This window comes from Perca fluviatilis, chromosome 17, assembly GCF_010015445.1.
Source record: "Perca fluviatilis chromosome 17, GENO_Pfluv_1.0, whole genome shotgun sequence".
In the NCBI taxonomy this organism is placed as follows: Eukaryota; Metazoa; Chordata; class Actinopteri; order Perciformes; family Percidae; genus Perca; species Perca fluviatilis.
Genome location: NC_053128.1, coordinates 26,368,883 through 26,395,193, shown reverse-complemented (window position 1 = coordinate 26,395,193; position 26,311 = coordinate 26,368,883). Strand labels below are relative to the sequence as shown.

The 26,311-nt window shown below is 40.6% G+C and overlaps 1 protein-coding gene across 3 annotated transcripts in view; it reads left to right on the top strand.

Moving 5' to 3' along the window:
- The window catches only part of tnpo1 (transportin 1), a 29,090-nt gene extending 3,708 nt beyond the window's left edge, over nucleotides 1-25,382 (top strand). For 2 of the 3 annotated variants that reach the window (XM_039779909.1, XM_039779910.1), the window contains exons 6-25: nucleotides 6,580-6,713; nucleotides 7,799-7,880; nucleotides 8,914-9,036; nucleotides 10,038-10,156; nucleotides 10,584-10,644; nucleotides 11,520-11,691; nucleotides 11,891-12,043; nucleotides 12,148-12,373; nucleotides 14,097-14,268; nucleotides 14,549-14,635; nucleotides 14,783-14,890; nucleotides 16,104-16,262; nucleotides 17,196-17,283; nucleotides 17,374-17,472; nucleotides 17,604-17,699; nucleotides 19,497-19,572; nucleotides 20,552-20,651; nucleotides 20,749-20,823; nucleotides 21,909-22,048; nucleotides 22,181-25,382. In XM_039779909.1, the coding sequence (XP_039635843.1) occupies nucleotides 6,580-6,713; nucleotides 7,799-7,880; nucleotides 8,914-9,036; nucleotides 10,038-10,156; nucleotides 10,584-10,644; nucleotides 11,520-11,691; nucleotides 11,891-12,043; nucleotides 12,148-12,373; nucleotides 14,097-14,268; nucleotides 14,549-14,635; nucleotides 14,783-14,890; nucleotides 16,104-16,262; nucleotides 17,196-17,283; nucleotides 17,374-17,472; nucleotides 17,604-17,699; nucleotides 19,497-19,572; nucleotides 20,552-20,651; nucleotides 20,749-20,823; nucleotides 21,909-22,016 (2,238 nt within the window). In that variant the 3' untranslated portion in view covers nucleotides 22,017-22,048; nucleotides 22,181-25,382. Of the gene's footprint in view, nucleotides 1-6,579; nucleotides 6,714-7,798; nucleotides 7,881-8,913; nucleotides 9,037-10,037; nucleotides 10,157-10,583; nucleotides 10,645-11,519; nucleotides 11,864-11,890; nucleotides 12,044-12,147; nucleotides 12,374-14,096; nucleotides 14,269-14,548; nucleotides 14,636-14,782; nucleotides 14,891-16,103; nucleotides 16,263-17,195; nucleotides 17,284-17,373; nucleotides 17,473-17,603; nucleotides 17,700-19,496; nucleotides 19,573-20,551; nucleotides 20,652-20,748; nucleotides 20,824-21,908; nucleotides 22,049-22,180 lie in introns of those variants that run through there. The other variant, XM_039779911.1, reaches the window with a different exon arrangement.
- The last annotated feature ends 929 nt before the right edge of the window (nucleotides 25,383-26,311 follow it).

The following is a 26,311-nucleotide window of genomic DNA, read 5'->3' as shown; positions in this document are numbered from 1 at the left end:
ACATGACGGCCACCGAAGCGCAGCAACCCGTTGATGCCGCTGTTGCTGCCACGTCACCCGGATCGTTGGTCTGATTGGTTGAAGGACTATCCAGTTGTGCCCAGAGGCAATTTAGCGGCGTCCGTTGGTGACGCCCCCTTTGGAAATGGGCTGTGAATGAACGTTCCCCAGACCCACTCTCAGTTACAGGTCTGGTGTCAACCAGGCTACTATGGCATGGAAGACCTTAAAAATCTGACTACAAGTTTACATGCAAAGAAGGAGGATATATAATCAAGAAATCACTGGATTTGATGAAATGTAAAATGTAAAAATCTACATTTCTGTCATAAAAGCACAATGAAAATGAGAGAACGTGTTTTGCATAAATCAGAGATGTTAGATGACATCTGAATAAACAAAACAAACAAAGTTACAATCAAACATTGAAAACTCAACAAAATTGAAGACTGACCGCTGCCACATTTATTCCATTTCTCACTCTACAGGGAACTGTCAGGATTTGTCCACATTTAAATTCCTAAATTCAAACATGACATTTTACATACTATGATCTATGATGGAACCCCCACCCAGTTTAATCTGTAGGCATTAGTCCAAAGCATGAAATACAGTGGGACTGTCAAAACCAGTATCTACATGGCAGTATATTTTAGAGATTACACTTGGCCTTGTTTGGATTTGATGGTAATGTAATTGTTGTATTATGGGCGTTCAATTTGGTTTCTCCAATATTACTTGGTTCTTCTTTTGTTGTGTGAGTGTGTGTGTGAGAGTGAGACTGAGAAATGTGCATTACACTGAGAGTGTAATGCACATTTGTGATCCTGTTTTACAGCACACTTGTGCTATAAGTAGGCATGTCTGGGCACCCAGCACTGCCAGTCTGTTTATTTGTTTATTAATTTATCGTGGAAAGGGAAGAGAGCTGGGTCAGCTATAAAGCAGCATCTGGATAGCATCCTGCTGGCTAGATGAGCTAAAGGCAGTCTCACAGCTGGAGAGGCAGCCACAACTGCAGATTATTCAACATGGAATCATTCATTTTTTTTCAATCCTAATAAGATAATGACCCCATTTTCTGACTTGACGCTCATCATCCCCCTAGAATAGCTTTTATAATGTGCATATCAGCTAAAACAACACAGTGTTGTTTTGTCTTATACGGCAAGTAGTATTTTTCCTCTTAAGTCCGTCATTATCCTATGTATTGAACCACTAACTCCTCTCATTGCTTTGAAGTATGATACTCATTATCAGTTCTTGATTGCATTAAGTGGAAGTGCTTTATGCGCTGTGTTCTTGATCATATCAGTGCTTCTACAGTTACTGTAGAAGCACTCAGTTACAGTTTCTGTAGAAGCACTCCATCGCAACGGCCACTGAGGTTGCAATTCAGTAGCATGTAGTGGATGTAGGATCTGTGTGAATGTGCGGCACCCATACTCGCATAAACTCCCTTGTCGTTAATATGCCGCCAGCTGCGTGTGCCTCTGACATCAGCTGTTATAGGGAAGGTGATTTATTACATAGGAGAACACGCACACGTTAGGCTATGAGTTAAACAGTCTATGTAAATGCAGCTGTGTCGAAGGGCATTTGAAATGTATCCCGGCAGGATTACTCACCACCCCTTACATTCTTGCTGGATGTCCATACAGTTGACTGCACTATCCGACAAATAAGGGAGAGGCGTGACAGAAAAATGGCTCTCCTTGTAGCACCACAGCCGGCCTCAATCAGAAGCTCAATCAGAAGCTGAGATTTAGGTCAGCTATTTACTGCAGAGGATCTTGAAGTGTATGTGTGTACAAGGCTTAACACTGAACGGCGACCAAGTGTAGCAACTCCTCATAAGGCTCACTATGATTTTGAAAAGCAGCTTGGAGGCTGGAAAGCTTCTTAGCGTCCGATGTTGAAGATGGTTAAGTTGGTTCTGGATGTCCTTTATTATCTTGTAATAACAGGTGCAAAATATATGTTTCAAAGCTGTCAGTGTTTTTTAACTATTCATTATAAAGTGTGTTGTTCAGCATCTTTATGTCCAGTATTGTCTTGGTAGGGAAGCTATGGTATTTTGCACTGCCATTGATCTTTTCGTGCTGTTTCTTTTACAGTAAGTGTTATTAATACTTTAACAGTCTGGCAGAGCCAGAGTGTGGCTATATACTGGGGTTATGGATGTAGTGAATGTTTCCTGTAATGTTAATGGCAGTAATGATACTTAAATGGATTTGAACTATTACAAGATGAGAGGTTTTAGATTTAAAGGGGCAATAAATATATGTCACATATCGCCACACCAGACAGGTCATTTGTGAAGCCTGTTTTATGATGTAGGAATTGGACAATACTTACAATATATGGATGCCCTATCATATCACTTCATAGGGCTGGGCGATATGGAGAAAATCAAATATCACAATATTTGTGGCCAAATACCTCGATATCGATACCGCAACGATATTGTAGTGTTGACTATTGGTGCTTTCACAAAAAATTTACACAATGAGATTTTTGATAATCATCAGTAATGTGGATGTAATGACTAAGTGGTTAAAGGCAAATAATAGAACAGTTACAACAGTCTGGTAGGTTCAGAAAATGACATCACTTTACTGTAATGCAGCCTTTAAAACCAGGAGAAGACAACACTTATGTCATATTACGATATCCCAAATCTAAGACGATATCTAGTCTCATATCACGATATCGATATAATATCAATATATTGCCCAGCTCTATCATCTAAGGTCATACATTATTATTATTTCTTTTTTTAACAAGAAAAGCTCTTTCATATGTGTTTCGCTACACTGCACCTGCAGCCTTGTGGCATTTGTGTCAGATGGAACTGAGTGCTTCTCCTTGATCCACTGTTTCTTATATTGTACCTCATTTGTACTTTGGACAAAAGCAAAGTGAAGAAATGTAATGCATTACATTGAAAGTTTACTACACTTTATGCCAGTTGTAAATTGTTGAAAAATAATGAATGGTTTGTGCTTCTTGCTTAAAGATATTTCAGAAAAGTTCAAATGTATGTCTACAGATGTAGATGCAGATGTGCAAAAACCAGAATAAATGCTGTCGACTCTACAGCACACCTTGTAAAAGTACCAGAGACAGCAAATATCGATGGCGTGCCGAAACAAATTCTTTAAGGTGTTGAATGTTGCTATAGAGACCCTAAATAAGCCACACTATTACTGCCACCTGCACTTTGATATCTATTTTGGGAATATGTGTGGTGGCTGCCAGTGTGCGGTTTCAGAGCAGTGTACACTTGGTAATCTAAACAACGAGAAACGTGTGGATACGCGTTGGCCCTGGGCCATTTGATCAGTTTTCACGTTTCTCTGTGTTGTGTATTTACTGTATGGATATGCACAAGATCACTCTGTTACTGAATTCTCCTCTTTATGAGTGCAGTCAGTACAGTCCCACACTGAGCTGATGTCTGCTGATGTTGCGAGGATAGAGAGGGTCGGTTGGATACGTGATCTAATTACGGCATGTAGCTGTTTACTTTGAGTAATGTGTTTTATCTTGAGCTGGGGTATTTCATTGTCTTTATAAAATCGTTTTAAAATAAAATATTTTTGAATATATGCAGCAAACCAAGTACATGCATCTATCTTCTATCTATAAATTACAGGAACGTCTGTCTGTCTGTGTGTCTGTTATGTGCATATCTCTCGAACCGTTAGTCTGATGGATTTCAAACTTGACAGGTGTTTTGCTACGGGCACGAGTAAGTGCAGTGCCAAGTTTGACGTTGTTTGGATTAGAAATGCAAAAGATATCGTTAAATATATATCGGTAAAGGAAGCACACATTGGCTTTCGCCGCTACAATGTGAAATACACCTCAGACCCACAAACATTTGCAAAGTAGCACTACTTTGGACTGTCTTTGAGTTTGAATAAAAATGAACTTTTGCTGTGTAATTGTAAACACACCAAACCAGCAATTACCAAAAAGCGATTTTGCACGGGCACTGCACTAGTTTCTATAATATGGAAAAGAAAATCAACACCAGCTCATGGCCTTGGTAACAACAGCAGTTGCAGCTGTACCATAGGTCTTGTCTTTTTCTGTGGTTTCAGAGCAGCAGTTGTAGGAAGAGCCCCCTGGGCCGGCACGCTGTACCCCTCTCTACATGCTCTATAAAAAGACAGGAGCAGGTGTGTTGGGTGCCGAGTGTAATGTTGGTGGATGGCTTTATATAGGTTTAGGCCTGACAGCAGTTTTACTGTTGTGATTAATGGCAGTTGGAAGTTGGTTGTGAGGATCAAGTTTAGGGGGAGGAAGCGACCATATATGAAAATGCTTTGTCCCCTCAGTGCTCGTTTGCACCGGGACATTCTTTATATGTCCAGAGCAGGAAGAGAAGGAGCCATTTATTTGACTAAATGCATAGCTCTCTTTTCCCTTACATTCAGACTTACATTCTCTTACTTACAGTGCCTTCCGTAGCAGGACTTGAAGGGAGGATTACATTTTCGATGTTTCAGCGTCACTGGAGTGCTTGAAGGCCACGCCCTATTTCTTTGCCCTTCTCTGTTGACACACAAAACACCTGCATTACGGTTAGCTGTCAGTGGGAGCGGTCTCGTGTCCGGTTCCACACATTTTCACATGGGATGAGTTATAATGGAGCTACATTTCAGTCTTTAAAGTGCTTTCTGAGCCCATATCTGATGCATGAATCACTTAAAGGTCCCATGACATGGTGCTCTTTGGATGCTTTTATATAGACCTGAGTGGTCCCCTAATACTGTATCTGAAGTCTCTTTCCCGAAATCCAGCCTTGGTGCAGAATTACAGCCACTAGAGCCAATCCCACAATGAGCTTTCCTTAGTATGTGCCATTTCTGTGTCTGTAGCTATTGAGGAAGAGAGAGGGCGGGCAAGGTGGAGGGTGGGGGTGTGGCCTTGACCTACTGCCACTTTGCTCGTTTGAAAGCCATGATGTCTCTCATGGTTGGGCCAAATTCTTTCCTTATGACCTCATAAGGAGCCATCGGCCCATCAGAGCTTTCATTTTCTCAAAGGCAGAGCAGGATACCCAGGGCTCGGTTTACACCTATCACCATTTCTAGCCACTGGGGGACCATAGGCAGGCTGGGGGAATGCATATTAATGTTAAGAAAATCTCATAAAATGAAATTTTCATGCCATGGGACCTTAAATCACACACATTTGACGAAACAAGGCATACGTATATCGTTCTGTATTTTGTATTTTTTTTGTATAGACTGTAAAATTTAAAGAAGCTACATTGTCTGATGATTATGTTTTTCGATGTGTCTATGAAATGTCAGAAAATAGTGAAAATGCTGTTATATTCCCAGAAAGCAGTGTGACTTCTTCAGGTATTATATTTAGTTTGACCAACAGTTCAATATTTCCAGTATGTAGTGATATAAAATAGAGAAAAGCAGCAAATGTTCACATTTTAGTAGCTGGAACAAGTTAACCTTTTTTTTGTGGCATTTGTGCTTGAAAAACGACTTAATCAACTATTGAAATAGTTGCTGATTCGTTTTCTATCAACAGGATTAATCATTTCAGCTCAATTTAACATAAACATATGTTTTTCAACAACAATCTGGCATCATTCGTGTCCATGAGAACATTAAATCTTGTATCATGTCTAAATCTGGTGCTTTCATTTTCAAAGCCCCAACTCCAGCAAGTCTCACACACATCCAATCTTTCTTTTGTCTGTTTCAATGTGGCATGCATACTATTTTTGATGTCATCCAAAAAAAAATAATGCAGTCCTATTCATTTTTCACTACCCTGCAAGGTGAAATTCAATCATGTGTATACTAATTAGTAAAATGACTGTGTTCACCTTGGTTACACTCCACATTTTTGGAGACTTCTGTAACTGTCATCTGAAAGGAATGCCGACATGGGAGTGGTTTCCATGGAAACACATTTCAGACACAGTCAGTGTCAGCACTATGCTGTTTCTTGTATCTGCTTCTCAGGCTGCATTTTTGTGAGAGACACTGAAGTCTGCAGCACATTGTAAACATGCATACTAACCATCAGTCAAGCAGCTAGCATAAAGAAAGAGATGCGAAAGAGAGGTGTCTGTGTGTGTGTGTGTGTGTGTGTGTGTGTGTGTGTGTGTGTGTGTGTCTGTGTGTGTGTGTGTGTGTGTGTGTGTGTGTGTGTGTGTGAGACTGCTTGCCAACAGTTTGAAGGTTATTAGAGCAGAAGGGGATGAATCCTATTGAAGATTATGGATGAGAAGGTTGAACGCATTTTTGAGCACTCGCACTGTGCAAAACACTGGAAGAAGGTCCTCCTATATGAACCGTCCTTACGTAAACACATTTGATATAACATTTGTTCAGTGCAGAGCCAATAAAATGCAACCATATATTAACAATATGTCGAGAATGTATTACAAAAATGTGAAGGTAAATAGAAACCTAAGTCCATTCCAGTTCCACAGACCCTTTTCTCCAGCTGCAGTGTAACTTGCCTTGAGGTCGGGTGTCTTAGTGGACTTTTCATAACATTCCCTGTTGTTTTTTTCCTTTTTGTTTCATCCCCCAGGGAGCTTTTGGAGCCCTGCAGAAGATCTGTGAGGACTCTGCTGAGATCCTGGACAGTGACATACTGGATCGTCCTCTGAACATCATGATCCCCAAGTTCTTGCAGTTTTTTAAGCACAGCAGTCCTAAGATTAGGTATCAAGTTTTCTTCCTAAGCTTTCTATTTGTATTGACTATAACAGGGGTGTCAAACTCATTTTAGTTTGTGGGCCAATTTAATTTGATCTCACGTGGGCCAGACCAGTAAGCCACTCCCAAAGATCAGAATCTTTATCTGCCACGGAGTTCCTTGTCAGCTTGCTGTTGGCAGACGCAAGTTTCTTCTGCTACGACAGCGGTCTAAGGCCATTGTCGGAACAGATAATAATGTTACGGACCCGGGAGAGAGGGGTAATATTCCGAGAAAAAACGTTCTAATATTAAAGTTGTAAATTTGCCAAAAAAAAGAACTCTGATGTTCTCTAAGATTAAAGTCGTAAATTTACGGAAAAATAACTCTGATGTTCTCTGAGATTAAAGTGGTAAATTTGGAATTGGAATGAATTACTTCTCAGCAATTTTCACACTTTGCAAAGTCATCCAGTGGGCCTGATTGGACCCTTTGGCGGGCCGGTTCTGGCCCACGGGCCGGTTCTGGCCCACGGGCCGTATGTTTGACACCCCTGGACTATATGGTTTCATTTCAATCATGCCTACATCAAACATGTATCTCTCCAACTAAATCTGCAACTGTGACATCATTGGTTTGGAAGATCTATAGCATTGCAATTAAAGCGTTCCTGAATTCCGTTATACTTACATATTGACGATGGTCATCAGTTTATTGTACAGATTTTTCTGACTTTGTTGCGTATAATTTTGATTTCAAATCTTAAGTGGAAAAATAGGCCATCATTTATATTTTCCCCCTTTCTTAAGATTCAGAGCATTTCTATCTGGTACATATCTAAACCTATAAATCATCAATCATCTGCTATGTTGTATGATGCAAATACATTTCACCACACGTACTGTATATTTACAAGACGGACTAAAGGTCTATATCATTGTAAAGCCTCAGCGTGTCGTAATGCAACAGGCCTGTAGACAGAAGAAAATAAATCTTCATATTTGGAGGTGGCCTTCGGAGCAGAGAAGAAGACAGGGGCTGCATTCATAGTGTGCGACATGTGAGCAAAACGTGTTTGTGTGGTTCTTAAGTGGTTGTTATTGTGTTGCAGGTCTCATGCCATTGCGTGCGTTAATCAGTTCATCATCAGCAGGACTCAGGCTCTCATGCTGCACATCGACCCTTTCATTGAGGCAAGTCTGACTGGAATGCATCTTTACACTTTGTCTTTGTGCGCCTTTGTGTGTTTAGACACAAAAGTGAACACAAGACAGACGGTCTAGCCCCAATGAGAATTACCTCCCTCCCTCATGTCACTATCTCTCACTGCACTAAATGCTATCTACTGCACTAAGAGTCTGTCTGTGCTTTACAACTCCGATTGTTGCTTTGTCCAGCCTTTGTTTTAAAGGTGCCGTAGGTAAGATTGTGAAGATCCAGGACTTAGCCAAAAAATTTGAACATCGACAACTTCTCAGTCCCTCCCCCCTTTCCTCTAAAGCCCAAAACGGTTTCCTAAGCCCCTCCCCCCACAAGGGAGAATGAATGCGTGTGCATGAGCAGTGATTGACACGCAGTTAGACATGGTTGGGTTGTACTTTTAATTTGATTTAGTCCTTTTTCTGGCCTTTTAAATTGTTTTTACGATTCTTAAATTATTGATTTTATTGCTGAATGTGCTATTTATGTTTAGAGCTTTGGGAGGAGAGATAGAGATCATTAACTTGAAATAAAATGCTAGCCCAATACGATGCCCAGGGTAACATTTGTATATAACATTGTAACAAAATACCTAGTGTCTTGGCGCTTTAAATAGCAACATGTGCCGTCCTTAAAATGTCAAGCAGTAGTAAAGGGGCAAGAGGCTGACGTACAAAATAGCAGAACAGTTACAGCGATAACATGTCTGCTGTAATGCCATATGGAAACATGGATATATGTTGCATTGCTACAAAACATAGCAAAATACACTCAATGAAATGTTGGCCCAAGATTGGTACCATTGTGATTCTGTCACAAGAAAACGTCATGTGATATAATACTGTATTGACTTTGTCCCACCCCTGTCATATTTGTTCTGGGCCGCACTTTTTTACATGCTATACAATTATTATTATTATTATTATTATTATTATTATTATTATTATTTGTAGTAGTTGTCGTTGTTTCGCACGGTGCAAAGAAGACATTTGACGCTGGTCTTCCTGGTCTTCCTATCCTCTGTAGAACTTGTTTGCTCTGGCGACGGATGAAGAACCAGAAGTGAGGAAGAACGTGTGCAGAGCTCTAGTCATGCTGCTGGAGGTTCGCCTGGACCGTCTCCTGCCACACATGCACAACATCATAGAGGTGAGTGAGTTTGGGGGGTTATTAGTCCCCCATTGCCAGACCTTCCTCCACAGCGCTGCGGAGGAGGTAGTCTGGCTAGTCCACACAGCATTCCGGGAGGGGATAAAAACGTGCTCGGGTTTATTGGCATTTCTTTAAACCAATCACAATCGTCTTTGACGGTGCTAAGCCCCGGACAGGGCCACGCTGCTGCTGCAAAATAGCCTCGGGAAGGAACTTGTTTTGGTGGAACATGTGTACGTTCAAAAGTTCTTTTATCCGTGCAACAGAAAACTCAGATTGGGGGAGATCTGAGGAGCAGTCAGCCATAGTCTTCATTAATCGACCTGAGTTTAAAATTCCAACACAAAGAAAGCGGAACATCCGGCCGAAAAGAGTGAAATCCGGCGTCAACGGAGCGATCCCGGAAGTGGAACGTGGTGGATATAGACTAGGGGCTCCTAGACAAAGACTGAGAAAGTCAGAAAGGAAGAAGATGGCTTAGTTAAATACTTATGAATAACAGATATATATATTTCTAGAATAGGTCTGGTGATTTTCTATATTTATTTACAATATTTGAATATTATTTTCCCATAAAACATGAAAAACAATAGTGAATTGATCCTACTAACCAGTGTCGTCTGTCTAGCTTATTACTCCGTGCCATAGACCTCCATCGTTGTTCAGAAACTATTTGAAACAAATCAGTGAGCCACACCGTTGCACTGGATGTTCCGTATGATAGACATAGACACTGTACTTTAATTTGACTCCATCCCATAAACACTAGGGTGGCATAAATACTTGGCTTTTCATGGGATGTCTTGACATTAACAAAGATAGAATATCAACACTCTCATTTTTTAATGATACGCTCCCGATGACGCCCCGTGGACAGATGTGCTTGTGTTCGACTGCAGATGTAGTTGCATTGGCTTTTTTACATTTTTTTAAATGAAATATTACGTTTTGTAAATATAAAGTATGTAAGACTAAAGTTCCCTATTATTTCATCTCAGTACATGCTACAGAGGACTCAGGACCAAGATGAAAATGTTGCCTTGGAAGCCTGTGAGTTCTGGCTTACTCTGGCCGAGCAGCCTGTGTGTAAGGAAGTGCTCTGTGGACACCTCTCCCAGTAAGAATAATGACACACACACACACACACACACACACACACACACACACACACACACACACACACACACACACACACACACACACACACACACACACACACACACACACACACACACACACACACACACACACACAAATGTACATACAATCCACAGACTGACACTCCAGTGGTAATATTGATTTATATATAGAAACCTTGACCAGTAAATCAGTGAAGACCTTGTACTAGGATGATATTCCTCTTCCTCACCTCAAGATGGCTGATTAAGAACCCTGACTGTTGACCTCAGCTGTAACATCAGTCACACACAGTGTCACATTAAACGGCGCCCACAGCAGGAATCACATGGGAGTGATTGCTTGTAGGCTCCGACCTATCCTTGCCCTTTGTTCTCATCATTTCCTTCCTTTGGCTTCTGCTCCAGGCTCACTCCAGTGCTTGTCAACGGGATGAAGTACTCTGAGATTGACATCATCCTGCTCAAGGTCAGTTTATATAGCCTAATAGGTGTAGGTAGGAGGATGAATTGCCCCATGACTCAGGATGACATGCAGTTCAATTAGGCGGTTTGGGTGACTGTGTGGTGTTAAAATACACGTGAGTTGTAAACATTTTAGCACAAACATCTGGAGATGTTGGTATGGCTTTGATGGCAATTTTGATTTTTGCTTGTTAAAGAATAACGAATACAGTGCCCGTTTAAAATGTGCCTGTTTGGAACGGCCCGGCTTGCTTGGCCTGTGGTATTGCTGCTTGTAGCTTTCTCCAGAACCATTTTACCTCAAAATGACTTACAGAAGGACCCCAAAGCACCTAATAAGCAACCACACTGTATAGCCTACTACTGACCTACTGTGTACTTCTAATTCAGAGGAAAACATTGTACTACATGTACCTGACAGAAAACGATCTAGATTCAGATTTTTCTAACAGTTAAAATTTGGAGTAAACACAGACATATTGTGAAGGGTAGAAATGCCTTTTTATTGAGTTTCCTCTTAGCAAAATGCTCTGTGAATTCAAGCTGGGCTTTTATTGTGACGTGTAGACACGGAGGAGCCAGCGTTACGGCAGCGCTTTTTTTCAAAAAATAATTCCTCAACCTTTATTGTTCGGTTGTTTAGTTTAATTCACAGTTTATTGATATCCAATATCCAGCCGCGGTCCAAACTGCTCCAAAGTCCTAACCCCAAGTTCATCGGGTACCCAGGAAACCAAGTGTGAAGTAGATTGGATGAACGGTTCATGAGATATTTCAAAGATAGACACATAGAGTACATACAGAGATGTCCTGATTAATTAGATATATGTAGCAGCAACATACATGACTTTTCTTTCATCTCCGAACATTGGGCATCAGGGGGACATCGAGGAAGACGAGGCCATTCCGGACAACGAGCAAGACATCAGGCCGCGCTTCCATCGCTCCCGCACAGTTGCCCAGCAGCATGAGGGCGACGGGATCGAGGACGACGAAGACGACGACGATGAACTGGATGATGACGATGATACTATCTCTGATTGGAACCTGCGTGAGTTCAAATGGAGCTGTCTAGATCTCCCTCCGACGTTCATCTCCCGCTCTCTTTACTAAGAGCTGGGAAACATACAGTGTATTGACCACTTTGCCTTGTCTTTGTGTCTGTACTGTACCTCGTGATGTCTGTATGATGTTTGTCCGCACACTTCTATGTCTGTATGTATGTCTCACTGCCTTTCACCAAACATTAGGTAAGTGTTCAGCTGCAGCGTTGGACGTGTTGGCCAACGTGTTCAGGGACGATCTGTTGCTGCACATTCTGCCCCTGCTCAAAGAGCTGCTCTTCCATCCGGAGTGGGTAGTTAAAGAGTCTGGTATCCTAGTGCTGGGGGCTATAGCTGAAGGTAAGAAGGGAAAGAGGAAGAAGTGGGGACAAAACGTAGGGAGTATGGTCTTCCCCACAATATGTACTCCGAAGAAATGACGCTGTTCCTAACCCTGTCTCCAGGCTGCATGCAGGGCATGATTCCATACCTGCCCGAGCTCATTCCCCATCTCGTGCAGTGTTTGTCTGACAAGAAGGCCCTGGTGCGTTCCATCACCTGCTGGACACTCAGCCGCTATGCCCACTGGGTTGTCAGCCAGCCCCCGGATACTTACCTGAAGCCTCTAATGACAGAGCTGCTCAAACGTATTCTGGATAGCAACAAGCGTGTGCAAGAGGCTGCTTGCAGGTGAGCAAGACGTCCTGATAAAGCCATGTCATTTTACAGCGTCATTTTTAAACTAGGACTGGGACCATATGCTTTTGTCCCGATTTGATTCCTTCACGATGCATGGGCGCCGATTTGATTTGCATTGCGATTTTCAGGTATTGCGATTCTGGAAGTATTGCGATTCGATAGTATTGAGTATTGGGATTTTCTTTTTCTTCTTTAACAAAAAACAAAAGTTGAATAATACACTTCTAGAGACAATATATCATGAGACATTTAAAAAAAAAAAAACTATTTGTTTTCTAAGAAGAATGCACATCACATGTCAGTCTGACATTTATTTAATTTTTAAGGAAGTACAGTACAGGCCAAAAGTTTGGACACACCTTCTCATTCAATGCGTTTCCTTTTTATTTTCATGACTATTTACATTGTAGATTCTCACCGAAGGCATCAAAACTATGAATGAACACATATGGAATTATGTACTTAACAAAAAAGTGTGAAATAACTGAAAACATGTCTTATATTTTAGATTCTTCAAAGTAGCCACCCTTTGCTTTTTTATTAATAAGAGAAAAACTTCCACTAATTAACCCTGACAAAGCACACCTGTGAAGGTAAAACCATTTCAGGTGACTACCTCATGAAGCTCATTGAGAGAACACCAAGGGTTTGCGGCGCTAAAAAAAAGCAAAAGGTGGCTACTTTGAGGAATCTAAAATATAAGACATGTTTTCAGTTATTTCACACTTTTTTGTTAAGTACATAATTCCATATGTTCATTCATAGTTTTGATGACTTCCGTGAGAATCTACAATGTAAATAGTCATGAAAATAAAGAAACACATTGAATGAATGTGTGTCCAAACTTTTGGCCTGTACTGTACATAACATGGATTTCCAGCCTTTTCTGCTTTCGCTCTGTTTAGCTGGAAACAGATACGATGTAGTCGCCGGCAGCAGTATCGTATGAACAGGAAATATTTAGGTGACTCATTGGTTAAAAAAATGTATACAAAATAATTTCTAGGGAAAAGAATACATTTTTATAATCGTCGCAAAAAAAATCACAATACATACAATTTCCGTTTTCCCCCCCACCCCTATTAAGGCCCTGACATACCAACCCGATCTGGCGCGGTCGGTGACTCGAGTCTGTTCGGTGTGTTCCGTGCCGTCGTCCGTCGGAGGGGCCGCCGGCCTTCATTTTGGCCGACCTGACTTGCTAAGTCGGAGGGCGGGCAGTCGGACTCAATGACCAATCTGATTGGTGGGGTGCTAACCCGGAAATGGCGAGCGGGATGAGTGACCTTTATCGATCTGAAATGAAGACAGATTAAGCAACTGCACGGCCTATTTCTCGCTTAAAATGTTTTCAGAAACACGTTTCGGTGAACTATTTTCGTAAAATCCGAGATCGCATTTCAAACAAGCCGCCATTATCGGTCAGCTGGAGAAGCCAGACCCACGTGGCGCGTTCGTCATTTCCGGTTTTCATTTTGTTGTATTACGTCTCGCGCACGCGCAGAACATACACTCAAGACGGCGCCGCTTCGGTGTGTTCCAAGGCACTTTTTGGACCTCGGGGAGCAGACCGATCAGTCCGACTGGCTTTCCTGCCGACGGTCAGCCGTCGGGTTGGTGTGTCAGGGCCTTTAGGAACCGTGCACTTTATTGAGACTGGTAATAGCCACACATTGCTTGCTGTATGATGTTTTCTTCTCTCTCCTCTTTTTAGTGCCTTTGCCACTTTGGAGGAGGAGGCGTGTACAGAGCTGGTTCCCTACCTGGCGTTCATCCTGGACACGCTGGTGTTCGCTTTCAGCAAGTACCAGCACAAAAATCTGCTGATTCTTTACGACGCCATAGGAACACTGGCAGACTCAGTGGGGCACCATCTCAATAAACCGGTACGCGGAACGGAAAAATGGACTCGGTTTCACTTCACATTTACAAGAGAATATTTGCTTAGCACATACTTTTAACTCCTTCTTCCCCATTTCCCTTTTGTAGTGCTAGTAGTGTACTCACAGATGCCCAGACTGTAAACACGCATTAACAAATCCCCCATGCTTCCTAGATTTGTTTGATTGTATGGGCGAATGCGTTACAGTCTGTAATTATCCTTCCCACTCATTAGTTGCATACTGTGTTTGTGTAGAGACTAATTTAATCTGTGTTATTTGTTAGGAGTACATCCAGATGTTGATGCCTCCACTGATCCAGAAATGGAACCAGCTGAAAGATGAAGACAAAGATCTCTTCCCGTTATTAGAAGTGAGTCTCTGATGCAAAGTTACTGCCTGCCCAAACCATTTAGTTGATAGTGAGTCCGTTGTGTCAGTCCCAGTTCCTGTGACGATAACCGAGCGTGAACAGGCAACTAACTGTATCTACCCCCCCACCCCCGCCTGCCTTCCTCAGTGTCTGTCGTCCGTAGCCACAGCCCTGCAGAGTGGCTTCCTGCCCTACTGTGAGCCTGTGTACCAACGCTGTGTCAACCTGGTGCAGAAGACCCTCGCTCAAGCCATGGTGAGTGTGTAGGACCCTCAACTGTGTACGCATACACACCTCTCTCTCTCTCTCTCTCTCTCTCTCTCTCTCTCTCTCTCTCTCTCTCTCTCTCTCTCTCTATTTATCTACATATTAGGCTGGCCCCTACACTGCCTGTTTTCAAATCCCCTCTTAAAACATATTTTTATTCTCAGGCTTTTTCAAAAGTTGCCTTTCTATATTATTGTCATTTTGCTGTTAAACTGTTGTCTTTTTGTGTTCACTGTGTTCTTATTCGGGTTTTTTTCTCTCTGATTGTACAGCACTTTGGTCAACTGTTGTTGTTTTTAAATGTGCTTTGTGAATGCATTTGGATTGGATTGGAAAACGAGCACATTTGATGCTGCTGGACCTCTACTACATCTTCTTTCTGTACAGCCAGGCTAAACTTCTTTAGCCTGGCTTAAACTGCTTTAATCAATATGTTTGTATTAACAATGAATCACATCAATACTGCTAGATGAAAGGATTTGCTCGTAGTGACAAAGCCACAGATAACTATCACCCGACTGTAATTGCTCTATGGAGCTTTTAAAGTGCTCATATTATTCTCCTATTCAGGTTCATAATTGTATTTAGAGGTCGTACCAGAATAGGTTAACATGGTTTAATTTACAAAAAACACCATATTTTTGTTGTACTGCACATTGCTGCAGCTCCACTTTTCACCCTGTGTGTTGAGCTCTCTGTTTTAGCTACCGAGTGAGACATCTCACTTCTGTTCCATCTTTGTTGGGAGTCGCACATACGCAGTAGCTAGGTAAGGACTACTAGCCAGTCAGAAGCAGAGTATGAGGGCGTGCCATGCTAGCAGCTGGGCGAGCATTATAATTTATAACGTTACAAAGTGACGCACGTTTGTCTCTGAAGTAAAGGCTGGACTACAATAGAGCTGTTTGGAGCAGTTGGTGAACAGTGTTTTCTGTTGGAGATGGTAAGTCCCTTTGGGCTGGACTTTGGGCTTTTTCACTCTATAACATGCACAAAAAGATATATAACAATAAAGGAAAGGGAAAAGGCCAAAAAACATAATATGAGCACTTTAAATGATCTTTCAGCTCATTGTTTAACTGACTTCATACCTAGAGAACTTGACTTAATAACTAAGGTGTAATAAGTCATTGTAATTGGATTATCCAGTAGTTATTTATGTTAATTAAATTCCACTCTTGTCCTCGTTTCTACTGTCCAGCTTTATCAGTCACAGCCAGACCAGTATGAGGCCCCTGACAAAGACTTCATGATCGTGGCTTTGGATCTTCTCAGTGGACTGGCTGAGGGTTTGGGAGGCACCATTGAGGAGCTGGTTGCTCGTAGCAATATCCTCACCCTCATGTACCAGTGCATGCAGGTCAGTGGTGCAATGTTACTAAGTACATTAACTCAAGTACTGTACTTAACTACAAATTTTGTACTTGAGTCTTTTCTTTTCATGCCACTTTCTCCTTTCTACTCCACTTCATTTATGAGAGACATATTGTACTTTTTGCTCCACTACATTAATCTGGCAGCTTTAGTTACTAGTTACTTTAAAAATTAGATAGATAGATAGCACTTTATTGTCCGTGTACACGGAAATCTGTCTTGCAATACAAGCTCCAACAATTACAACACAACAACCTAAAATCAAAGAGCTAAAAACATAGAGGCATCAATAAAAACATAAATAGATACTTAATTAATATCAGGGGGGCCCTACCCTGCAAGAGTGGTCTTAAATAGCCATAAATATATAGATGAAAGTGAAAGTGTGGGGGGAACTATCACTTCTTTGCCCTCCTGTGTTGATTCAGCAGAGATATTGACAGAGGAACACATTTATATTTGTTCTTTCTGCATTCTGGGACCCTGTAGCGCCTCCCAGAGGGAAGGAGTTGATATATAGTTGCACATAAAACACATGCAGTTTATAAAATACAATGTTTATCATAAATTAAACTACCCAACAATATACAGGCCAGCAGGTACAGCTGAAATGATTAGCCGATTAAACACAGAACTGTTTTGATGGTTTTCAGTTTGCATTGAGTACTTTTGCTTTCAATACTTAAAAGTACATTTTCCTGATGATACTCACATACTTACATAACATTTTCAATGCAGGACTTTTACTTGTAACAGAGTATTTTTACAGTGTGGTATTAGTACGTTTACTTAAGTATAGGATCTGAATACTTCTTCCACCACTGATGCAGGTAAAGAAAGCGACTAGCATGCCGCTTATCTGATAATCTGTTAATCTCACTCGCATTGTTCACCTTTGTTGTTCTTTTCAACTGTTCAGGACAAAATGCCAGAAGTGCGTCAGAGTTCTTTTGCTCTGCTTGGGGATTTAACCAAGGCTTGTTTCCAACACGTCAAACCATGCATCGGTATGTATGTTCTGTGTCGGTCACTCTGAAACACTGTTTGGCCATAAGTTGTTGGTGTGTTGCTAAATTGGCTCACTTTCCTTCTTCCAGCTGATTTTATGCCCATACTGGGTACTAATTTAAACCCAGAACTAATATCAGTGTGCAACAATGCAACATGGGCAATTGGAGAGATATCTATACAAATGGGTGAGTGCCTCGATTTCAACAAAATGTCACCATTCACACCGTATATTTTGTTATGAAAAACACGTGAGTCACCAGAATGAACAGTCAACAGATTTCTTTCCATGCTTTCCTACTGTTCCTACACCCCTTAGGGTCTGAAATGCAGCCGTACATTGCCATGGTGCTGCACCAGCTGGTGGAGATCATTAACAGGCCCAATACCCCAAAGACTCTACTGGAGAACACAGGTACCACTCGGTGGCAGTGCTGAGCCAGCCAGCCAGGTCGACCACACACAGGGAGGTGCTCATACACTCAGGTCCATTCAGCCAGGATTCACCACACTCACAAGGGTGCCTGTCCTGCCCTTTAAGCTCTATCCAAAAAAAACAACTTCCCAAGCCATGGGCCTTACAGGTTTGGCTGTAGTATGCAAACTATTTCAGCTAATGATTTGTAACCTGGCAGCGTGGCCTCTACATGGAGATAATAGAAAACCATACCGTGGGCAAGCCCTGGTGTGAAATTGTTGACACTCTTGGATCGAGCGAGCCATGTAAGTGCCCAGTCTGGGAATTAACTAATGTGGACTGACTGTGCATCATCAGGTGAAGTAGAATACTGAAGCAGAACAACAACAGCCTCACATAGTTAACTGTTAGACTGACATTTTCGGGAACACGTAAACAATAACTACTCATAAATGATTGAGAGAACACCTAAACTGACTAAATGTAGGGCACCTAGCCTAGAGCATTTTAAAAACAGAAGGTTACACCGTGCTCTTGTTTTTACCAATTGAATAATAATAATGGACATTATGATTTGATGAGTCAAAGAGACCATCTCAACCAAAAGGTGCATTCCAGGGTGAAGTGTAACCTGCCTAAATTAAAGAAAATCTAGGGACTCTGTAGATGTGTTCCTGTTTGTTTGCTGTCAGTTTATTTGTTGCTTTTATTTACTGTTCTTTAAATGTGGATGCATATCTGCCAATAGATGTTAAATGTTGTTAAGAATGGCCAATGTTTGATGCAGGATACATGATAATTATAACCGTGTCACGCCAGTTTGAGTTTTCCTAACAGTTCATTCATGTTTGAACTTTTTTTCACAATTTGTTTGTCAATGTGTGAATTGAAAACACAGCAGTGAACCAATGGCTACAAAATGACTTCATTGGCTAAATGAACTCAATTTAAATAAGACAGCCACGTAACACCACGGTCAGTTAACTTAACGGTGGCTGTGGCAAGTAAATTGTCGTAACTTTGTCTCTGATCAGCTTATCCTGCACTGAACTTTATTCTAATGAGCATACCATCTGCTTTCTGCATGTGTCATTGGACTGTTCATAAATGCCTGTTTGTTAATGAGAATGTTGCATAGTTTTGTGTCTCTTAAACTTAGGTCCTCCCTCCTCTCTGCCTCATAAGAACCTGCTGTGCTGGATACTAGTCTCCCTCCATGTAGTTGGCTTGGAGTAATCTGTCATTTCTTTTCAAAAGAGCAAAAAAAATAATAACTTTTCTGTTTGTTATGAAAAATTAACATTTGTGAGTTTAAGGGAGAAATCTCTGAAAGCCCAAGTGAACTGCTCTTGTTTAGGCCAGTCACATACACATGCTACACCTTAGCAAGCCTGTGTCTTTACACATTGAGACCAACATTTGAAATCAAGCTAATGGATTAGAATTAGTTTCACTGCCAATAGAGCTGAATAGCTTTTCGATCCCTATGATTTGTGAAAGCAGATGCCATTGTTTGCCTTTTTCTATGAATGTCCTGTCAAAGTTGTCAATGTGTTCTCCCTTAAACGTGTTGTATGTTTTTTTTAAGAGTGTCATATTTTACATTCCTCCCCCGTGATTGAAGGGGCAGTAATGATCAACACTAGTGAAATCTTCTGTTTACTATCATACACAGATTCTGTTGATTTTATGTCTCTGAGTTGTTTGTTTTTTCTTTATTTTTCTCCTCCCCTCCTCATTGCTCATGTCTTGGTTGGCGTTTGGTGGTGTGTAACCGTGATTGCGTTACCTTAGCAATAACAATTGGTCGTCTTGGTTACGTTTGTCCTCAAGAGGTGGCACCCATGCTACAGCAGTTTATAAGACCCTGGTGTGTATTATACAATCTTTTATTTAATTCATCTCCTCTCTGCTTTCTTCCTCTCTTCTCGTCTGTCTCCTGTTCTGCCCTGTTGCTCTCCTCTCCTCACTCCTCACTTTCCTTCTCAAAAGAAGTCTTTTCAGTTGTTTTTTTCTATTTCTTTTTTTTTTCTTCTTATCAGTTTGTAATCATTGCCAACCATGTGACTAACCCTGTCCTCTTTTAGGTCCTACTTGTGATTCTTTTTCTTTTGCCTTAGTAGCACCTTCATGTATTATACATTACTTTGTTTAATTTTCTAGTTGTTTTTTTGTCATTGTTAACTGTCGCTAACCTAAAAGATGCATGGGATCAGATTTGTCACATGCCTGCTGGTTCAACAACAGAGAAAGGATGCAAAATAGCATTTCCTAAATCCCTTTCTCATATAGTAGTCACCCAGCTGCATGTGCCTGTCCCAACAACAACAAAAAAAGACCCCAAAACCTTCTCTAGTCAATCTTTTTTAAAACGTAATGTTATTTTCAAGGTGCTATAGATGGGGTTTTGCTGAACACACTGCTCATAGACAATAGTGAAGTTATGAGAACTCAATGTAGTTTTGGTAAAAGTAAAACAAACGGAAAAACAACTTTAATTTGAATCTGTTTTGTGTGCATGCTTGACTTGTTGTGGTTATCTCTCAGATCATTATAGACACAATTGTCTCCTCACATGGATGTATACATAGAGTCTAATATGTTTCTGCTGATAAGGACCACAAGTCTTAATGATGATAAGAAAACACCTAAACATTACATTTGTATTAAGGATAGAAATAGGCTGTATTTTATTTCTCACAAATAAGAATGTTAGTGAATTCATATAGGTATTTGCAGTAGTCATTCATAGTGGCAGTTGTTAGTAGATTGATACAAGTTTATAAAATAGTTTTTTATTTTATTTTTATGATATGTCTGATGTTAAATTTGGTCGTCCCTGTTGTCAGGTGCACCTCTCTACGAAATATAAGAGACAATGAGGAGAAAGACTCTGCGTTCAGAGGAATTTGCACTATGATCAGTGTGAATCCGGGAGGCGTAGTGCAGGTGAGGTCCAGCGACATGATGATGGTTAGCGTGGTCACTGTGTTGTCAGTTTGCTCCGCAAGTCGAAATGTTGCCTCACCTCTCTTCTCTGGAACAGGATTTTATATTCTTCTGTGACGCAGTGGCCTCCTGGGTAAACCCAAAAGACGACCTCAGAGACATGTTCTACAAGGTAAGAGCTGAAAAGACTCCCTTTTTTTTCCCAACACAAAAAACATGTACTGAATTAAATCGCAACTCAAACTACTGATCCATTTGAGTACAATTTCTGCAAAAATAAACTATTCACCGATGCATTTATATGATCACTCGCTCACTCAGTCACTCCCTGCGCAATAATCCTCACCACTTCACTGTACTGTGAACTACTGTGCAATATAGAGTTTTTTTGTGATTGTTGCGGGCAAAAATCCTTGATTATGCGGCACGTTTTCTTAAAAAATGCGATGAATATGCTGGATATTTATGCAATTTTATGCGATGAAATTGCTGGAACTTGCAAAAACTGCATTTGATGAAAAAGAGAAAAAAAAGTGATTCCCCCCACCCCCTGCTTTTCGATGATGTTCACGTTGCATAATTACGTCACTTCATAACATTCCCATGGCAACAGGGGAAAATGGCTGCTCTTGTCTGAAGTAAACGCAAAACTTTTCAACTTTCTGCTAAGTTATATGTGACTTTTTTTGCAACAAAAATGCAGGGATTATGAAATCATGTAAGCCCCGCATATTTTGCGCAGAAATCTGCAATTTATGCGGCGAAAGTGCGGCGTATTTCAAAAAAATGCGGCCCCCGCATAAATATGCAGACTTTGGCTGATAATGCATTGAATTATGCGATCGCATAATCACGTTTTTCTGGAGGGACCTAGTTGTATCCTCCAGTTACAGTATTCATAAATTATTATATTTTTTCCAGTCTTTTGTACAGTATCTAAGTTTTTTTGTCTTATTTTATTTTAATTTAAGCACCTTGTATAATCTTTTTCTACTTTAGTCGGCTTTTCTTTGGCCTTCTTACTTGACTCACAGAGCCTGCACAAGAATTCCTATGTGCCTGGACTGTTGTCTGTATGCCCAAATGGCAAATAAAAATCTTGAATCTTGAATCTCTGCCCCCCCCAGTGGCCAAAGGAAGGAATGGCATGGTGTCTACACTTGACACTGGCAATAACTGTCATGCACAAGATCTATTTTGAAAAAGGCAGCGCTCCATTACGACTTGGTGTGAACTTCTCCGGGTGTTTGATTTCAGATCCTCCACGGGTTTAAGAACCAGGTGGGAGAGGACAACTGGAGGCGCTTCTCAGATCAGTTCCCCATGCCACTGAAGGAACGCCTGGCGACATTTTACGGGGTGTAACTGTTTCCGCAGCAGTGTGCCTCATCACTGGGGTCGGTGTTCGTCCTCTGATATCATTTGCTATCGTAGAAAAAGAAAATTGAAAAACATTGTGATTTCAGTAAAAAAAAAGAAATGTTGTAGGATTGTGTTGCATTCTAATGAGGCCTCCTTTCTCCACACAGGTCATATACTATGGGAAACAATATTGGGAACCTCTTTTACCCAGGGAACATGTTACCCTTTACTGGGGGGAAGGGTCTGCCTGCTGAGGGGAGGGAAGGGGGTGCGGACCCCTCCCTGACCTGAAGGACGGGGTGGGAGGGAGGTGGTAGCTGCAGTGCTCAGTGCCCCCATTGCACGGGCAAGGGGGGAAAGGGACTGGCAGAACAACCTTATCATGGGAGGAAAATTCACGTTATCACATCTCAATCAGAAATAATGAAATCTATCACCTTTTTTTTTTCTTGCCATTTATTCCCCAAACATATTTTCTGTTACCTGAACGACTGAAAAGAAATGTAAGCGGAACTCAGTTTATATTTTTTTTTTGTTGCAAAACTCTGTGAAGCCTATGCTCTTTGATTTTGGTTAGATGAAGAGTTTGCACATTGAAAGGTGCAGAAAATGGTCTTCAGAGCAGATAGGCATTCATTATCATGTCAGCCAGGTCAAAGGCATGTGGTAGTTCTCAGAACGACTGAATTCTACCAGTGGAGTAGAAGTTTTTTTTTTTTATTGAGTTAAGTTAAAGGTTCTCGAAGAGGTATTTTCTCTAAATACAAGGATATCTTAAACTAAAAATAGCAGCTGATGCTAAGAAAGCATCATAGTGGCTCCGACTGTGGAGAATACAATTTTATAATGCTGCATATCACCAAGAATAAGTTATCACCTATATACTTATCACATTTTTTTTTTCAGTGTTTCTTTTCTTTATCTGGGCAAACTCTGTTTATTATGTCACTGGAGAGCACTTTTAAGAGCAGCTTTTCTGGGAATAGGTAGCATGCTTGTATCATCGTGAAAAGCTGTGGAACATTAGTGGTGTGTGTTGCGTTTGACAGCTGTCATTGCGGTGTGAAAAGGTTCTTCCTTGACCTTGTAATTCTATTTACAGTACCTTTTTTGTTTTTTTTTTTGGTTTTTGTTTCCTCTACCAGATAATTACGGCAAACGGCTGTAACGTAGCATGACTGGGTTTACACACCGAATTCCGGAGATGTTTAAAATCTTGGCTGTGGTGTAACGTCGGAGTGAATCTCTCGGTCTGGTCTCGTGGCGTGAATGTGACGTGGACGTTCATCAGCGAGCTTTAGATGCTTACGATCCTTTATATTGTCTGGAGTCTCATGAAGGAGAAAGTCGTAGGAGACAACTCGACGACCCAAATCCCGTCTTAGTGATTTTTGTGACTCTGGCGCTCAGAACCATGCAGTCCATCGAATGAATGTTAAATATGTTAATTTCTCAATGTGCTGAAGTTTTCTTCTTGGTTGTTTGGCTTCTTGTGCTTAAAGCATGATCTCGAGGATGACTGTATAATGTTTTGGGTGGTTGTGTTTTGTGGGGTACTTTCATCTCTTGCATGTTGGTGGCCCCTCACAGCCCAACATATAGTGGGAAGGGGATTACGGGAGGGAGGGGAGCTTCAATTAAAGGTTAAAAAGTACATAGTAACCATTTATGTATTGCAACACTGGGACTTTTATAACTTCACATAAATCTTGCTGGAGTGTTCTCCCTAAACTTTTACCCCATAGCTGGATGTATAGTTTTTAAATACTGTGAAACTACACCAATGTTATTGTCTCTGGTTGTTTTTGCGCTGTTATATTTTATGAAATGTGTACGTGTTTAAGTTACAGATAGCCTTAATGTATTCCATGATGGGTTGGAGAGATAAGAAGATTTTTTTTTAATTTTTTTTTTAATGCCCTGCCAGTCTTTGTTCCTCTGCTGGCCAGAGTAATAACTGCAGTATTTTAACCCTTTGCGATGCACATAACATGCACTTAACATTTCAATTGCAAGTGCTTGAAATATGATGATAATGATGTAGCCAAACCCTTCAGAATATGACCTTAGTGTTAACGGATCATAAATCCAGTATTGCTGCTAAAATGCATTTACTAAGTATCTCGATGCAATGGGGTTATTAGTTTGTGAAAGTGTCTTAGATAAACTTTCACAATACGAAATATATAACTGATCCTTTAGAGTTAACATTAATGAGGCAAACAGTAAATACGGGATATAATGCATCATGGAATACAAAGGCAAATACTTGTATGTGCCACATCGTTTTGTGTTTTGAAGTGATTTTGTCTGTCACATTCCAGCTCTTTGGCATGCAAAAAAAATGGAGTAATCATGGCTTGATGGGGTGTGTGTCTGTGTGTGTGTGTGTGTGTGTCTGTGTGTGTGTGTCTGTGTGTGCGCGTGTGTGTGTGTAGGTCTACAAAACACATGCAAAACAATCCCCACCATTACTGTGCTGTATTTCTGACTTGACTGCTGCTATACATTGTAGTTGTGTTTCACTACTTGAATACGTGTTTTCTATGTGTTAACCTCAGGTTGTGTGTGTTCAGTGTTATTTGTTATCATTTCCCCAATGTGTACGCTTTCATGCATCTCCTCTCAACAACTAAAGATTAGTAAAACTTCATCTTAAAAATGGGTACCTGGGTGTTAATTGACATTAATGTTGATATGTGTGCAACACTGCTAGCTGTCAAATGTGATTACAATTGCAAGGCAGGGGGGGACGAATAAAATGGTAACTTGCACATACTTAATGGACTTTTTGTCAAAAGTGATTGTTATCAGATGATGGTAAACATTTAGTGTAATGTGTACACAATGCCTTGAGAGCAAATACTTTGAGGTTCTGTTGGTGTTTTGCAATAGATCTACAGTTTACTGACTCTAAAGAAACAGGTAACACCTAATTTAAAAGCAAAGAAGTAGGTTGACAACTCATAAAGATATTATAAACCTAATTTGCAAATATAAGTTTGACCTTCTATGAAGCTTTATTGAAAATGTGTATTTTATAAAGCACCCAACAATATTAAGGAATGTCTAAAAACTCCTGTATTCTCATTTAGCCTTCAAACTCGATTGACTATCTGCCTTCATCTTTTTTGCTAATAAAAGTAAAAACATCATTTTGATAGACCTGATTTGAATTTTTTTTTTAATAAGCTGCTGAATTAAGGAAAAAAAAAGTAATACTTTTGGGGCCACCAAATATTTTGGATCATGCAAAGAATCTATATTGTACTGTAGTAATTTTGTAATATTTGTAAGATGATATAGTGGATGTGACTGGTTACCATTGCTTGAATCTGTACATTGTTCCAATAAATTGTTTACATTATTTATGGGCATTTTGTCTTGTATGTTCTCTAATTTTGTAGAGCACTTTTCCTGCTGCAGCTGCACAATATTAGCATGCAAGGAAACATGGAGGTGGTAGAGATGTTGAGTATCTAACTGTGTCTCAGTGGCTTGTCCTGTCTTATCTGCTGAGGATTTTTCAGATTCCAGCTTCATTTTAGTGCCGCATTTGACTTTGCATACAGGTTCCACAATCTGGGTGTAGTGTGTGATTACAATTAAACTTTCCATCATAGGTCTTTAAAAACGATCACGTATCAAGTTCTTCCTGTAACCATTGCAGGAAGAGCCTGAGGCAATAGCCCTCCCCCACATAAAATATGTTTTAGCAGGATAAAGGTAGCTTTATTTAAAAATGTGTTTCCCCCCTCATATTTCTTGAGATAGATGACTGTTATCATTCATGCAAACAACACAATTAGATAGCAATTTACTGTACTGTACATAACTGTATTCAACAACAGATCTACATAATTTCACCATATGTGTCATACATGCATGAAGCTAGAACATTTGTCAGTACAACTCTGGTCACCAAATGCATCGCACACAAACACTAATTTATCTTAAGATGGGCCCATTAAAGGTGTGCAGACGCAATACGCAAATTTAATGGAGGCTGTGCCAATATGACAATACAGCATCACAAATGCATCGTATCACGCTGAAGTTTATTCTTTGGCTAGTAATAATAATAACTTTATATACATAGCACCTAGAAAAACGATTGGCTACTTGTTATAGGCTACTATTTGAACTCGTTATACCTATCTATGAATCTATGTTTGGCTAAGATCCCTGTCGGTCAAACTATCATTTTTGGCGGCCAAAAGTTGTACTAATTAATGCACACCTGCATAAAATAAGCCTAAATAGATACGAAGTTGTGTTCACAGCTGGGTTGGAACATA